Raw genomic sequence first — 18,178 nt, forward strand, 5'->3', positions numbered from 1 at the left:
TTTTATACTACTAAAATAAAATATAATATAAATTATATAATTTATAATATTTATATATTTTACATTATAAAGTATATTATAATATATATATATATATATATATATATATAGAGAGAGAGAGAGAGAGAGAGATAGATAGATAGATAGATAGATACATAAATATCTAATAAATATCTATTTTGCATTAAAATAAAATTATAAATAATTTGTATCATCATCATAAATTTATTGTGTATGTATGTATGTTTATATATATATATATATATATATATATATATATATATATATATATAGATACATATAGATATAGATATAGATATAAAAGAATAAATATCTACAAAAATTTAATAGTCCATTTGATTTTGAAAATATTGTACACTGAAATAGTCAACTAGAAAAAAAGGAAGGTAATTATATATTATAAAAAATATTTAGGATTCAGACCTATATATGGGTTTGCTAAAATAATGCAAATGCAAAAAATAGTGATATCATCAGCATTTGTTTTGATTTTAAAATTTTCCTTTAGAAAAACGCGCACTAATGAATCATTCACAATAACACCAGGAACTTCTATTAAACTGTCAATTATCGTTACAAGTTGACTTTACAGTACGAGCCAGATACAATCAATAACTACAGCTGCATCACAATAAATGAAAGCGAGTGATGTACAGAGAGAGTCTGCTAATCAAATATTGCTTGGCTCATAACGGAGGAAGTTCCTGCCAAAAATCGGGCCGTAAACACGGAGGAATCCCTCATGGAGCCCACAGGACAGGTGTAGATGATAATCTACAGAACAGTACTCAAGGAAATGAAAGAGGCTATTTTTAAGTAACTGGTTTCACAAAGCTGCTGTAGGGAAAAACTATCAGATCCCAAAGGTCATAAAGGTCAGGTTTCTGCTCAAAGGGTCACTGCAGAAAACTACGACTGCGTTTGGACGTCAGCAAGGAGGCTCTAATGCGTTCAGTTAAGCCAATCTGATCACACGGCCCGCAAAAGAGCGTCCTGACATGATCCATCACGTGCTATAAGGTTGTTATTTAACATCCGTAGGGCATATGATTTCAGATGGAATCTGACATTTATTAAAATGGAATCCAGAAAACCTGAAAAATTTAAATGGAAAAAAAACAGAATTTCTGAAAAATCAAACAGAATTTTGGACAAAAATAAAACTTGTAATAAATTGTTGTTAAATTGTGTAAGTTTCATGAATTCAAGTTAATTAAACATTCTTTTTGAGTACCAAAATTTTAATGTAACTATTAAAAGATAATCCAGAAAAAAAAAAAAAAAAAACAGAATTTGGGAAAATAAAAAATATTTTTTAAATATTTTATAGGCTATGTGCCACAGGAAATATTAGGTCGTGCCCTTGTTAACCCAGCTGCCTTTCACACGTTAGCTTCCCTCGCTTTCCCTCGCTCTCTCTGGCTCTCATGGGTAATGCACCCGCGTTGAGTTTAAAACTCCGAGTGATTGATTAAGTGCCGGTCAGATCAGCGACGGACAATAGAGAGTAGGAAAGGGCAATCCATCACGATGAAGGCTGATGCCAACGAGAAGCACACCAGATAAATGAGCGCACGAATGCGAGGAAAGGGAAGAAAAAAGAAAGTTTCCCTCCTCCTGTTCCTCTCCTCCTACAGATCCTTCGCTCATGAAGGGAAAGATCGGAATCCCCATTTCTGGAGCAACATGGATTTTCCACCTGAATTATACATGAGAGTCAAAGTGTGTGTCGTCATCAAGGCCTGATTCTAGATTCTGTGTGTGTGTGTGTGTGGGTGGATGCGTGTGTGTGTGAGTGTTTCAGATAGATGAAGCTTTCATCATCGAGTCAGTAGCACAGAAGACAGAAACAAAAGAGGAGACGCCGCTGTATGTCAGAAAAATATGGAATTGAGCAATTCCGGTTCCAACTCTTATTGCATTTACTAATAGAAGCCTGTTGTTAAATTAGACAACATTCCAACAGAACAATAATAATAAATCAGAAGTAAACTTCAAGAATAAACTGGTTTCTGTGAAGCTCTACATCTTCAAAGCAGCACATTTATACCACATAAAGGTGTTTATAGACTTCACAACAGTCAAACAGTAAATTGCACGCTTAAAATTGATTTTAAATAAAATAAAATGTGCACTGTTCATCATGGTTCTGTACTGGCACTTAAATTACATACTTTATTTTGGTGTCTGTCCGCAAACAAGAGCGCTGTCGTTCCAGACCATTAACAAAAGGAAAACATTTTGTTATCATAATGTTCGTCTACTTGGCAACAAAGACTGTTTGCTGCAAATTATGGATTCTGACCAGAAAAGAATCCCTTTTAGGCAAATTCAGAGCAAATACTTAATCAAGATATACTGGCCTATCGAATATCATCATGAGTATCAAGACATTTAGGCCAAACGAATATTACTAAAAGAGCTATAAAGAGCCTCAAGATATATTTTATCATTCAGTCCACTTTAGTTAAAAAGAGAAACTTTTGCCGTCTACTTTCTGATCACATTAGAGAAGTGGTCCTCAAATTATATTATTATATTAAAAACAATCTTACTTAATTAAAACACATAAAATCAAGATGTAAACCATAGTTATACATATTCATTTTTCCCTTTAAAACAATTGTTTTGTCATAATTAAAGAAGATATCCAGAAGGAAATTCAAATATAGCTGCTAATTTGGTGAGAATATCTAATTTCGTTTAGGAGTTATAGACATTTATGTATGAACACATAAAAAATACCCACTCCTGACTTTGATTGCATTTTTTGCCAAATTGCAAAATTTTGACATTTGGCCATTACCTATGTTTCTGATTTTCGGTCGGACTAACGGTTTCTAAAATATACGTGAATGTTGTTTAAATGCAAAATCACAACGATGCACAAATCATAAGGCAAAACTAGGGCTGGGTGATTTTTTTCAGATTTTTTCGATTAAATCGACTTTATGTTTTGCCTCGATTTTATTATTTTTTAAATCGGGAAATTGCGATTTTGAATAAAAATGTTAGCAAGCATTACAATTAGACATGTTGACAATTCAGCAATGATAACCGTATTAGGAGAAGAAAATGATCCAACCACATGATGGCGCCGGCGCGCCTGATTAACCGCTGTCATGTGACGCTCTATGAACGTATCAATATTTTTAAGCGGCTGTTCATTCAGAAATGCGTTATTGCGTTATAAAAATGAGATGCAGGCAGTGGAATGAGAAAAAAAGGCAAAGATATTAAACACGAGTTAATCTTTTTTTTAAAACTTGAGCGCCGTGTTTTTAGAATGCCGTTTCATGGGCGAGATGCTGCAAAAGACACGAGACACAAGTGCAACACCTAAACATATCCGCCAAACATGAAAACAATAGGACAAATAGCGCAATTGAATGCAAAAACCTGTAAACCTGTTTGATATTTCATGTTTGCATGATGGAACAGGCTGAAAGCTGCTGCTGTTTTCTGTTCTTACAAAGCATTTGCTGTTAATAATAGCCTATTACTGGTGTTATTTATTGCTATTACTTTATTTAACATTTTCTTATTTTATATTATTTCTGAGTATATAGGATGTGTTTAAGATAAGTTTGTACAACATTTGTCTTCATATTTCAGGCATGTTTCTGCAAAGATATTTAACAAATACAAATTGTTTTACATTTACACCATGTTGATCACTTCATGTGTGGTGCACTTGGAATGGGACTTTTTTTTAACAAGATTGTTAATAAAGAGAAAGTTACTTTAAATCATATTGTAGTTAAGTTTTTAAGTTGACTAGTTAAACAGTAAAAAAAAAAATCGAAATCGAAATCTTGAATCAGGTCAATCGTTCTGAAAAAATTCAAGATTGTATTTTTTTGCCATATCGCCCGGCCCCAGGCAAAACTTAGCATGTTTGGTATAGTTGGACTCGGCAAGGATTCAGAGATGATTCCCGTGAAAATAAGTCAACCGCATCCAAAGTTATAATCACGTAAATACATTTTTTCCACCACTAGGTGGCGCTGGTCCAAAACTTCTCAGACTCCTTCAGGGCATCATGCCGATGACCCAATACCGAGTTTCGTAATGATACTGTTCATGTGGTTGTAAAATACAGCATTTTACTAGGGCTGGGTATTGAGACAATTTTCACGAATTCGATTCGATTATGATTTCGATTCGATTTGATTCGATATCGATTATTTTGGATGTAGTATATCAGTTACAGTACAGTACAGTAAAGTGTTGAGGAGGCGTCTGTTTTCGCAAGTGCTACATAAAATTTGTTTGTGAATTTCGTTTTTCAAAACGGATTTGACAAATCAGCTTAAATTCCACAACTTACACTCAAAAAAATAACTTGTTGGTCTAACTTAATTTAATTATGACACCTATTTCCACACAGTTGAACTGATTTATTTGAACTTAAGCTAGGTTAATTGTACTGATGAGTGAAATTCATCCTAATTGAATGAGCTCACACCAGTTTCATTTGACGTATTCTGTGTATGTTTCCTGAACATAATTCATTCTTGTTGATCCAACCAGTGCTTTTTTTTTTTCTTTTTTTTTGTTACCATCATGGTGAAGATGTGCGCTTGTGCTTAGGTTTTGAGTAGCTGTTGTACACAGACATACATGTTTCATGACCATTGAGAGGGAAAAAGCTGATGACCATATGTAGACTGTGTAAATTATGTGCTAGCCCTCAAACTAATTTATTTATATTTCTATAAAAACTAAACTAAAATAACACTTTTTCATATGCTAAGTAACATTTATAGCATGCAAGTAATGATCAGATAAAGAACTTCTCATCACTGGCTTTAGCACAGTTAATGCTTCCTGAAAAACAATATAAATTTATTCTACGTAGCCACCTAAAGCCTAACCACAAGGTCTACACTTCAGCATAATGGTAACCTCAAAAAATCGACATAACATAAACTCTTTTAAATGTCAAATATAACTGAACATCAAACTTTAAAAGGTATTTCCCTTTACTAAAAAACACATTAAACAGCACTTAAGTTCAACATTTACTGTCCCAATCTTTCCCTACGCAAAGCATGCTGGGAACTAGAAATCCACTGCCCAGGTTCAATCAATGCAACATAAATGATTCATGTAGTCCCAACACAAATGGTTTAGGTTGACCTAACATTTTGCAAATTTAATTTCATTTAACATAATACAATTGAGTGCAAATGCCAATTAAGTAAAAAACTAAAGATTTGTGTTGGTTCAGCTTATTTTATTTAAATAAACTGAACAAGCAGCTAGAATCATTTTTTTGAGTGTATTGTCGGCATGGTCTGAAAATGATCTGGTTCAATTTTCATCGGAGCAATGGCCTAAGAGGAGTTCGAAAAAGTAGGTTTTCTTAAAAATTCAAGATGAAGGAGAACATTTTCATGACGCAAAAATATAAGTGCAAGTTTGGAAAGTTGGTGGCGCTAGAGGGATTGAGTTAGAGATATCGATTATTTTGGATGTAGTATTTCAGTTTCAGTACATGCCAAATTTTTCTAAAGGAAAAAAATCTCTCAACTAATGCTGTAAACTACACATGGGAGTCAGTTGGTACTACTATAATAATACTGAAGGTTAAATTAACTTATTTATATACAAACACTTAAATTACACTCAATGATGTGTCATAACTGATTTATTCAAACATGCATTAAATATTGAAGAACATTATAAATTATAATGAATATGTAACGGTGCATAGCTATATTTATCAGAATGCTGCTTTCTAGAGTTCACTTTTCTAGCGGACTAATGAGTTTATGGTCACTGAATATGTTTTTCTGAGGTAAATGTGACGTCACGTGACATTGTTTAAGTTTTATTGACGTCTTTCCGAGGTTGAAACACTGATTGAGCGATTACACGAGACATGATACGGATTTCAGTAAGTTGTACTGTATATTTTAACATACCTTCAGATGTTCATGCATGTTTATTTCGCGCTGTAACTGGTATTAAAGCGGAGGAGAGGATGATCACATGCTTCTCTTTAACTGAGGCGCTAAAGCGATCCGTCACGCCACATTAAACAGCACCAAAACGGTATTTATTTTTTGAATCTCATAATAAGATGGACGTCATTTGAAATCTGAGACTTTGCTTCATATCAAAAGTAACAAAGATTATTGCGATTTATTGGATGGGAGGAGCTACATATTCTGCTCATTCATCAACTGAAAACAGACTAGACTAATCGATTCTAGGGATTTAAGAATCAATATCGGTTCGTAAAAATGAGAATCGATTAAAATCGAGAAATCAATATTTTTTACCCAGCCCTACATTTTACTACATAATTCAAAATGGCTGATGCCCAAAATGGCCGATATGGGAAAATTGGATATCATTCGACTTGATCTAACGAGACCACTTTTATGATTTTTGGAAAAACAGCCATTTTGCATATCTCCAGACCAGTAGGTGGCGCTACACAAAAATGCAGCATGTAACCTCAGGTCATGCTTGTGATGACATGGACCAAGTTTGGTCTGAATACGATAAACTGTTGAGGAGACCTCTGTTTTCGCAAATGCTACATAAAATTAGTTTGTAAAGTTTTTCGAAAACAGTTTGACAAATCAGCTTAAATTCCACAACTTATTGTCAGCATGTTCTGAAGATGATCTGGTTTCAATTTTCATGAAAATCGGAGGAGGAGTTCGAAAAAGTAGGTTTTTCAGAAAATTCAAAATGAATGAGAACATTTTCATGACGCAAAAATATAAGTTTGGACAGTTGGTGGCGCTAGAGGGATTGAGTTAGAGACTCCAAATTTGGTCTGGTGACAGTTCAGACTGTCCTTTCTATCAGTGTGCCAAATTTCATAATTTTCCCACAAGCGGTTCTATGGGCTGCCATATGCTTCCAGAGCGGAAGAAGAAGAAGAAGAACGCAAACGGATGCAATAGGTGGCCTCTAAATATTGTTATTCAATAAGGGACACTTTGAGTCAAAAAGCTGAGTCATTAGTAACTGCTAAACTGTATTACACACAACAAGGAATGCTAATGTCTCGAACCGGCGCGGGTCAGGAGGGTGCTGGGCACGAGATGAACACCAAACACACAGCCGAACACATAAACAGTGGAAACTATGATTGCTAGTGTGATGCTGTGCAGGAGGAACGTCAGCTGAGAGCAAACATCTGCTGTAAGTGATTTCACTGCACAAACCTGCACTGTAGTCACTAACCAACCACAATCCAGTTCAACCCGGAGCTGATTTGCATAACTCTTTCAGTAAATTGGGTGCTAAAACAATATAGACATCAAATAAACAACGCCACCTGTGGCCACAATTCATCTAACGCTTCATCTTTCTCTCTATCTGAGACATCATTTTGTAAAGCCAAAGAGCAGAGCTAGAGCTAGAACAGTTGGAGGTAATCGTGCCCGGCTATGACAAACAAAACAAACCCGAGTTGCTTCTTCTGAGGTTTGATTTCACAAGTACAGATTCCCACAGAAGCCATTTCAAGGTCCAGCAGGATATTAAAGCAAAAGAAGCATGAAACGTTAGAAAACTGCTACAAAACAAACAACAGAAGGCCAACAATCTGCTTTGCATTAAACCTTTCCCAAGACCTTGAAAAAAAGCATTTGCTGTTGAAGAAAAAGCTCGAAAGGTTCGTCTAATGAAACACTCGCACCCTGTGGATTAATAAGTTTGGGGTTCGTCCTACCGTCCTTCCTGTAGAGCGCTATCTCCACCTTCCTCTCCTCTGACCCCAGCAGCGCCTGTGCCATCTGCGCGATGGCCAGCCTCTTGGTGTGTGGGCCGTACAGGAAGTTGCAGGTGCATGGCTTTTGCATGATTTCAGCCCTGGTGTAGCCGCACATGTGACAGAAGCCATCGTTACAGAAGATGATGGCGCAGTTCTCCACCCGCGCATTGGCTATGACGAATTTCCTACCTGTGAGAGAGACGGGAAACAACCTCTTAAGTATGTTATGAATCATGGGTCATTTGGTGTTTGGTTTGAAACTTTAGTGCATTACTTGTGAAGTCTGGCCCTCTTTTCAGTTTATTCTGGCCAACTACAATACACATTTTTAACCTCAAACATGAGACACATATTGGCCGTAAACACATTAACACAGACGCTCCGTCTCTGGGACAGATACATACAGTATGGGACGGACACACGGGGATGACCTTCACACGAACCGTCACACGGGAACTTGTGCCAACTCACACAGAAGGTGTTTAAATCACTAGCTGAGACTCAGTGGGCTGAAAAGCCACAGTAATAAGGGTTTGACGGATGACTTGTGCTGAAACCTCACAAGAGTTTGAAGAGCTCTCAGCCGTCTCACTTTCGTAATGTCCCGGAGACTTCTGTCATCTCTCATGAGACGCAAACATCGACTGCAAACAGAAACTGAGAGCTAAAACCGGGAAATAGAGACACTTTTCATGAGAGAGTCGAGTCAGGAAGGTTAAATTAAACCTATGGAGTTTAATTTCATTCAGTTATCTGCTGATTTACTCTGAGGATGTTTGAGCTGTGGAAGAGAAGGGAAAACAATTCTAGGGGGAATCTTGCAAATATAAGAACAAAATATATTGAAAAGGAAAAAAATATTTTTATTTTAATTATGTTTTTTTGTGCATAATATTATATATATATATATATATATATATATATATATATATATATATATATATATATATATATATATATAGATTTAAAATGTGTATACAGTAATTTTATAATATTATTTTAATTGTGTTTTTTGTGCATAATATTTTATATATATATATATATATATATATTTTTTTTAATGTATATACAGTAATTTGTTTATAATATTTTATATATATTATTTATTTTAATTTTTATTATGCAATTTTTCTTGTTTTCTTGTTTTCTTAGTCATTGTGCATATTTTATATATATATATATATATATATATATATATATATATATATATATATATATATATATATTTTCATTATTTGTTTCTTGTTTTCATACAGTAATTTGTGCATTATATTTTATATATATATATATTTATGTATTTAAATTATTTTTGTCTTGTTTTCTTGTTTTTACACATGCATTTGTGCATAATATTTTATATATCTATAATATTTATTTATTTTAATTATATGTTTTCTTCTTTTCTTTTTATACAGTAAATTGTGCATAATATTTTTATATAAAAATATTTATTTTAATTACAATTTTTTTGCTTTCATACAGTAATTAGTGCATATTTTTATATATACATTTATTTAAAACAATTTTCTTGTTTTCTTAATTTGTGCAGAATATTTTATATATAAATATTATTTATTTTAATTATACATTTTTTCTTGTTTTCATACAGTAATTTGTGCATATATATATATATATATATATATATATGCATTTTAATGATTTTTTCTTGTTTTCATTTGTGCATAATATTTTATATATCTATAATATTTATTTAATTTAATTATATGTTTTCTTTTCTTTTTATACAGTAATTTGTGCAGCATATTTTATATATCTATAATATTTATTTATTTTAATTATGTTTTCTTCTTTTCTTTTTATACAGTAATTTGTTCATAATATTTTATATATAAATATTATTTATTTTAATTACAATTTGTTCTTGCTTTCATACAGTAATGTGTGCATAATATTTTATATAATAAATATATAATAAATAAATAAAATAATAATTAATATATAAATATTATTATAATATATCAATATTATTTATTTTAATTACAATTTGTTCTTGCTTTCATACAGTAATTAGTGCATATTTTATATATATATATATATATATATATATATATATATATATATATATATATAAAAACAATTTATTTGTTTTCTTGTTTTTATACAGTAATTTGTGCATAATATTTTATATATATATATATATATATATGTGTGTATTTAAATTTTTCTTCTTTTCTTGTTTTCATACAGTAACACACATAAAAATTAAGCCTTTTTTTTGCATTATTTTCATGACAATCGAATCACATTTCCCCTCAAATGCACTCATTTCAATAATGCACAATACAATAATAACACACTTTTGAACTGTAAACATTTTGTAAAGGGTTTAATCATATAAAACTGTATTTTAATAATGTTTTACATCTATTTAGCTGCATTTCAAGCTAGTTTCTTTAATGATAATTTGTCATGATGACGTTATCTGTAAGTGTGCGTATTTTAAATGTTTCTCCAAAAAAAGGAACTAGTAAATCAAGTGATAAGAGCTTGTCAGGTGCTTATCTTTCATGCTGAAATTACAGTCAGTAATGCATTAGATCTGGACCGCAGCCATAACCGCCTCACCTCAGCAGCCCGAGAGTGTCATGCTTAACTGGAAACATCCCATATTTGTAATTTCCATCCCATATTTGGGTTCCTCACAAAACCGTCAGATGATAAATCTTGTTCAAGGACTCTAAGGAGAGTCGCTCGGCCCTGGACGCTCTCTTCAAACTTCACTCACCGTCCGTAATGGACTTTTGTTGTTAATGTGTCACTGATTCAAATCCATCTGTCTCTGTATCGCCTCTACAACCTTAAGTTACAGAACAGCGTCACGATAACGGAGGGCATTTACATAAAGAAGGTGTGTTTTAAAACAGTGTGATTAATTCTGAGTGTCAAAGAGGGTGATAAATGATCATGAGAAACTAAATTACTACCACTAGAAATACAAGTGGCCTTCAGGGAAAGTGGATTTGCAAGGAAATGGCAGTGCATGCAAAGCAACAGAATTTCACTTCAAAACAGCGCCACCTTAAAAACACTAAAAATTGAATGTGTAAATGTAAATGACACGAATATCTTTCTAGTGAAGGGAAACCTTTAAACAGCTGTATGGCTCTTGCAGTGGCGGCCATTAGGTAATTAGTAACACAGCAGCGCAGTATTGACGCGCTCTGACACACTCCTCCAGGCAACAGTGAAAACAATCACAACAGAAGCTGGTTCTGTTTCTGATGCCCTTAAGCAGCTGTTCAACACTGAGACACAACGCACAACACACACACTGTCTCTGTCCTGCTCTTAGTCCATCTGTCTCTCTCAAATGAGGACATTTACAGCTCATTAATATTTCTTATTGGCCTTGGCGAGTGTTAAAATTGGGTTCTGGATAAATGTAACCTCGTAACCTCACTAAACTCACAACAACCAGGTACATTGAAGTCCTGGAGAGACATCAGCATTGCGGTTTCCCTTCATAGACGAACATAAAAATTCAACATGCACACGGTTCATAAACTGTTCCACTCAATATATCCTGTAGATAAAGGCAGACATTTGAAATGAGCCATTAGATGTCACTTTACTAACAAATACATACAGCGAACAAACTGATCTCCATTTGCACACAATGCTGTAGATTTGATCCCAGCACTCAGCCTGGATAATAAATGTCTCTTATCCATCTAACTTCATCCTGAGAGGAACCAGAACCAGAAAATGTGGTTCTGCTAGTCAACCGTTACAGGCATTCGAGTCGGTAAATGAACACAACAGTTCATTGTTTAGTTAATTGGTGATAAATGACAATAATCGGACTAATGGAGGATCAAAGACTGAAAATGAAACATAGTTAATATGTACATTATGTAAATTATGTCAAATATTAATTAAATATGAAAATATATCTAAATACATAAATTGATACAATTTAAGATAATATGTACATTATGTAAATTATGTCAGATATTAATTAAATATTAACAAATATGTAAATACATAAGCTAAAACAAGTAATGTTGTCTGGTCAACTAGCTGAAATAAAATAGTTTTTTTATTATATTTTATTAAATATTAATTAAATGCATAAGTTAATACAAATATAAGCTAGTATGTACATTATGTAAATTATGTCAAATATTAATTAAATATGAAAATATATCTAAATACATAAATTTATACAATTTAAGATAATATGTACATTATGTAGATTATGTCAGATATTAATTAAATATTAAAAAATATGTAAATACATAAGCTAAAACAAGTAATGAGAAATGTTACCTTGTCAACTAACTGAAATAAAATAGTTTTTTATTATATTTTATTAAATATTAAGTAAATGCATAAGTTAATACAAATATAAGCTATTATGTACATTATGTAAATTATGTCAAATATTAATTAAATATAAAAATATGTAAATATAAGATAATATGTACATTATGTAAATTATGTTAAATATTATATATATATATATATATATATATATATATATATATATATATATATATATATATACATAAGCTAACACAAATAATAAGAAATGTTGCCTTGGCAACTAGCTGAAATAAAATAGGTTTATTTTTTTATATTTTATTAAATTATAAATATGAAAAAAGTATAAAATGTGTAAATATATAAGTTAATACAAATATAAGCTATTATGTACAACTATTATGTTAAAATTATGTTTTTTTTTAAATGAAAATATATGTAAATACATAAATCAATTCAAATATAAGCTATTACGTGCATTATGTAAATTATGTAAAATATTAAATACGAACATATAAGTAAATACATAAATTAATACAAATACAATAATTGTGTAAATTATGTTAAATATTAATTAAATATAAAATATATATCTAAATACATAAGCTAACACAAACAATAAGAAATGTTGCCTTGGCAACTAGCTGAAATAAAATAGGTTTATTTTTTTATATTGTATTAATTATTAAATATTAAATAAATATAAAAATGTATAAATATATAAGTTAATACAAATATAAACTATTATGTACAACTATTATGTAAAATATTTTTTAAAAAAAATGAAAATATATGTAAATACATAAATCAATTCAAATATAAGCTATTATGTAAATTATGTCAAATATTATTAAATATAAAAGTATGTAAATTCATAAGCTAACACAAATAATGAGAAATGTTGCCTAGCTGAAATAAAATAGGTTTATTTTTTATATTTTATTAAATTATAAATATTAAAATGTGTAAATATATAAGTTAATACAAATATAAGCTATTACGTACATTATGTAAATTATGTAAATTATGTAAAATATTAAATACGAACATATAAGTAAATACATAAATTAATACAAATATAAGATAATGTGTACATTGTGTAAATTATGTTAAATATTAATTAAATATAAAAAATATATAAATACATAAGCTAAAACAAAAAATAAGAAATGTTGCCTTGGCAACTAGCTGAAATAAAATAGGTTTATTTTTTTATATTGTATTAATTATTAAATATTAAATAAATATAAAATGTATAAATATATAAGTTAATACAAATATAAACTATTATGTACAACTATTACGTAAAATATTTAAAAAAAAAATGAAAATATATGTAAATACATAAATCAATTTAAATATAAGCTATTATGTAAATTATGTCAAATATTATTAAATATAAAAGTATGTAGATTCATAAGCTAACACAAATAATGAGAAATGTTGCCTAGCTGAAATAAAATAGGTTTATTTTTTTATATTTTATTAAATTATAAATATTAAAATGTGTAAATATATAAGTTAATACAAATATTAGATATTACGTACATTATGTAAATTATGTAAAATATTAAATATGAACATATAAGTAAATACATAAATTAATACAAATATAAGATAATATGTACATTGTGTAAATTATGTTAAATATTAATTAAATATAAAAAATATGTAAATACATAAGCTAACAGATACGAAATGTTGCAAATGTTGTAAATACATAAATTAATACAAATATAACGTAATATGCACATTATACTAAATATGAAAATATATGTAAATACATTTAAATGAATGCAAATATAAGTTAATTTGTAAATTATGTAAAATATTAAATAAATATGAAAATATATCTAAATACATAAATTGATACAATTTAAGATAATATGTACATTATGTAAATTATGTCAAATATTTATTAAATATAAAAAATATGTAAATACATAAGCTAACAAATAAGAAATTTTGCAAATGTTGTAAATACATAAATTATTACAAATATAACTTAATATGCATATTATGCTAAATATGAAAATATATGTAAATACATTTAAATGAATGCAAATATAAGTTAATTTGTAAATTATGTAAAATATTAAATAAATATGAAAATATATCTAAATACATAAATTAGTACAATTTAAGATAATATGTACATTATGTAAATTATGTCAAATATTAATTAAATATAAAAAATATGTAAATACATAAGCTAACAGATACGAAATGTTGCAAATGTTGTAAATACATAAATTAATACAAATATAACGTAATATGCACATTATGCTAAATATGAAAATATATGTAAATACATTTAAATTAATGCAAATATAAGTTAATATGTAGGCCTACATTACATAAAATATTAAAGAAGTATAAAACAAATATTTGTAAATATCTATATTTAAAATAGCAAATTATGCGTTGCATTATGCATGTTTTTCTCCCAAAAAACAGTGGAGAGGAAAAATGTAAAACGTGATGACAAATGTTGACACCAGTCACATGCATCTACTTTGGTACAAAATATAGCAATGGAAAATAAAGAATAAAAAGCAAAGCAGAAAGCAAGTGAAGAGACGAGTTTCCCCTGGAGAGCAGAAGTGAGAGAAGAGGCAACAGGAAGTGATTGACTCCACAGCTGATATTGACAGTGCTGACTATTCCAGCGGAGGAGAAATACATCAAACTATCGCCTCCTCCAGCGTCTCTCTTCCCCTCAGTAGGAGTCGTGTCAACTGCATTTATCCTTTAAGTGCTTTTACATGATGGATGTTAGCGCCTTCAAAAGGGCGTCAGATAAAGGCCAGAAGCAAACGCTCGAGTCTTGAGTAAATGACAGACGCTTCACGGGTCAGCAGGGAGATTTTTAAAGGTCAGAGTTTAGGTGTGGAATACAGAGGTGATGTTTGCTCACTTTTTTACTGCGGCGGATAAAAGCTCTTCCTTTTCGCTTATATTTTTATTCTAATGGGAGTTAACCCATTTAAGTCCGTGGGTAACCAAAGCTTCAGTTCATTGTTTATTCTAAACTATGGTTTTTAATCTAATCTCGATCTCCATGCTGATGGAAAGATAATCATCAGGTCAATCCAGCAGGACCTGCGACCAACAGAAGAAGACAGAACTTCAATGAGCGTCCTGAAGATAGGAAGATCTTCTGAAGAAACCACAGAGGAATAGAAGCAGTTCTGCAAAAACACCCTTAATCTTGAGATTAGAATGTGGGATTCTCATGTCTGACATTAGCAGGCTGCAGACGGTATACATCAGAGAAACAGCCACAGGCGCTCTGAGGAGAGACAGAGTGGGCAGGATAAGAGGAACTTTAGCATAAGTGTGTGTGCGTCAAGCCTATATACAGAACGAACAAACACTGCGACCAAAATAAGATCCATCACAGACGAAGGAGAGAGAGAGATTGAAAGAGAGGATGAATGAATCAGAGAAAACACCCTTGATGCATTATAATTAACATCTCTCCAGTTGTCTGCTGTCTCTTTATGCAAGGTTTAAACTGATCTGCACCACCTTTGAGTCAAGGGCTAATAAAAGCCGACTTTAAAGGAACAGATCACTCAAAAACTCAAAAGCTTTTGTGAAGTTTCAGCTCAAAAGACCCCACAGATTAGTTATTATAGATTGTCAAATTTGCCTTATTTGGGTTTGAGCAAAAACACAGCATTTTTGTGTGTGTTCCTTTAAATGCAAATGAGCTCCAGAAGAGGGCGGAGCTTTAACAGCTCAACAACAACAAAGCTGGAGAATCTCACGCAGACAAAATGACGACGGTGTTCAGCCTTACATTGTTCAAACCGGACACTGATGGAGAGACTCAGGAAGAAGTTACAACTTTTAGACCTTTCTGAATTTCTAAATTTGTGTTGATTCAACTCATCCACTAGCATGTGCCGTCATGTTCATCTTTTGTGTTGAATTGACCCTCGTTTGTGAAGCAGTCCGGCGTAAAATGACGGCATGTCAACAACACTCTACTACAACAACTCTTCCTCTTCTCTAAAGCAGCCCAATATGGCCCCGCCCCCTTTGTTGTGTGTTCTTGGGGGCGGGGTTTATGTAAATTTTAGGGTTTGTGATGTCACAACCCGGGAAGAAGCTCGTTGTAGTCCTTATCAGCCGTTTGTTGTAGTCCTTAAAAAGCGATTCCTGTAAAAGAAAATCAGGGCTCGACAATAAGGGCTGCCCGATGGCCCGGGGCCAGTGTGAACGACGCTCGGGACAGCAGACGGAACGGTCAGTTGCACGATCGGGCCAGTGCTGTAGGGTGTGCGTTATATATCGTCTATGATATCGTAATTGTTGATTTAACGATCTGACATTATCGATTATGTCCCTCACTTTACACAAAACAAACAAAAACACACCCATTGAATGCACGCGTACACTATGTTTAGGTTAGACTAGATTAGATTGCACACTTTCACTGCGTTATTTTATCTATTAAAATACATAAGAATGCCCCAGAATTCAAGATAAGGGGCAAAAATGCCCCTGTATATATGTTTATAGCTATCATTTAATATAGTTAACCAATATTAATTACACAAAGAACGCTGTTTTTCTCCAAATATTAGCATAATTACAAATGTGATATTGATTTTATTCAGCGTACAGTTTAATGAACAAGAACTAAATCGTCTGTTTCAATGTATTTCGGCAACGAAAATAGTTCCAAAGTCCACAGAATTGTTTTGCGTCTCTGAGCAACACTTCCTGAATGAATCAGCCGTTTGAATGAATCGGTTGAATCTCAATGATTCGCTCATAAACAGTGATTCTCTGCCACCTACTGGCGGGTTTAATTTCCTAAAGTGTCTCATTTTTTAATTTCAAATAACAGTATTTAACTTTTAATATTTTCAACATTCCAAAACATTATTTATGCATAACTGCTCTCGACGGATTAATAAAGTTTAATCTATAGTTATATTATATATCTATAGTTATATATAGATATTACAATTTCTGTACCTGAAAATCTCCTGTTTAAACCTACATGAAAAACTTGAAAAGCACCATTTATTTCATTTATATGTTTCTGTTGTATTTATTTGTGCTATTACTCGTAATTTGATTATTTGTTACTATTTTATTACTTACTGTTTATTTGTCTAACAATATTTTAAAAAATAAGTGAGTTTTTCTAGTAGCTTTTGGTGTCATAACCCTATTTATTGACGTTAAATGTAACAAAGACAATGAAAACAATACCTATGCTTATTTTATAGGCCCATTATTTTATAAGCCCTCTTGTCTTTTACTTTTATTATTTTTTTGTTGTGGGGCCAGTGAAAATTTTGGCAGGGCAAGTAAAAATTTGAACCACTGTCCCGACCGGGCCAGTAGAAAAAATCCTTAGCGTTGAGCCCTGAAAATATCTCCTTTGCATTGAACTTTGAGCATCATAACTTTGATGTTGTTTATGCTCAAACAGCAACATTACACACTAACTAAAGTAAAAAAAAGTCAAATCATAATCAAGAACCCCTTTATGTTTAAAGGTTATGGATTCAAAGTTATGCAAGCCTAACAAACAGACAGATAAAGAGATTTCCAATGATCTGAAGACCTCTAAAGAATGATTTTTATCTCTACATAGTTATATAACTAACTCGAGATTAGATAGATAGATAGATAGATAGATAGATAGATAGATAGATAGATAGATAGATAGATAGATAGATAGATAGATAGATCAAACTCCTTACAGATTATAATGTTTTTCTGACACACAGAGGATCAGAGTCACTAAAAGACAATGAGAAAGAAAGGAACATTTGAATGGAAGAAAGTGAGCTGATCTTCATCTTTTATCTGTGAGGAAGAAACAAGCCGCGTCTCCTGAGAAAACAGAACAATGCATTTAGCAACGAGGAACACCTGAAAGAAAACGGCAAAGGAGACAGCAAATCCTCTTTGTGTGGCTCTAACAAGGGGAAGAGCGAATCTAGCGTGTGTTTGAAGGTTTTAGACAGGTGTTAGTGCCTTCTTTCTGTGAACCCGAGAAAAGTGGTTAAAATAATACAAGAGACTGTTAGACGCAAGCTCACACCAAAACAGCCATATGTGCATATGCAAATATATATGCAAAACACAATGCATGAGCTGAGT

General features: G+C 31.5%; 1 protein-coding gene across 2 annotated transcripts in view; it reads right to left on the reverse strand.

The window, feature by feature from the left end:
• Positions 1-18,178, reverse strand: part of kcnh2b (potassium voltage-gated channel, subfamily H (eag-related), member 2b) — a 215,690-nt gene that overhangs the window by 190,147 nt on the left and 7,365 nt on the right. For both annotated transcript variants that reach the window (XM_048174472.1, XM_048174471.1), the window contains exon 2: positions 7,721-7,951. In XM_048174472.1, coding sequence (XP_048030429.1) covers positions 7,721-7,951 — 231 coding nt within the window. The remainder of the gene's footprint in view (positions 1-7,720; positions 7,952-18,178) is intronic.

Source organism: Megalobrama amblycephala, linkage group LG22, assembly GCF_018812025.1.
Source record: "Megalobrama amblycephala isolate DHTTF-2021 linkage group LG22, ASM1881202v1, whole genome shotgun sequence".
Classification (NCBI taxonomy): Eukaryota; Metazoa; Chordata; class Actinopteri; order Cypriniformes; family Xenocyprididae; genus Megalobrama; species Megalobrama amblycephala.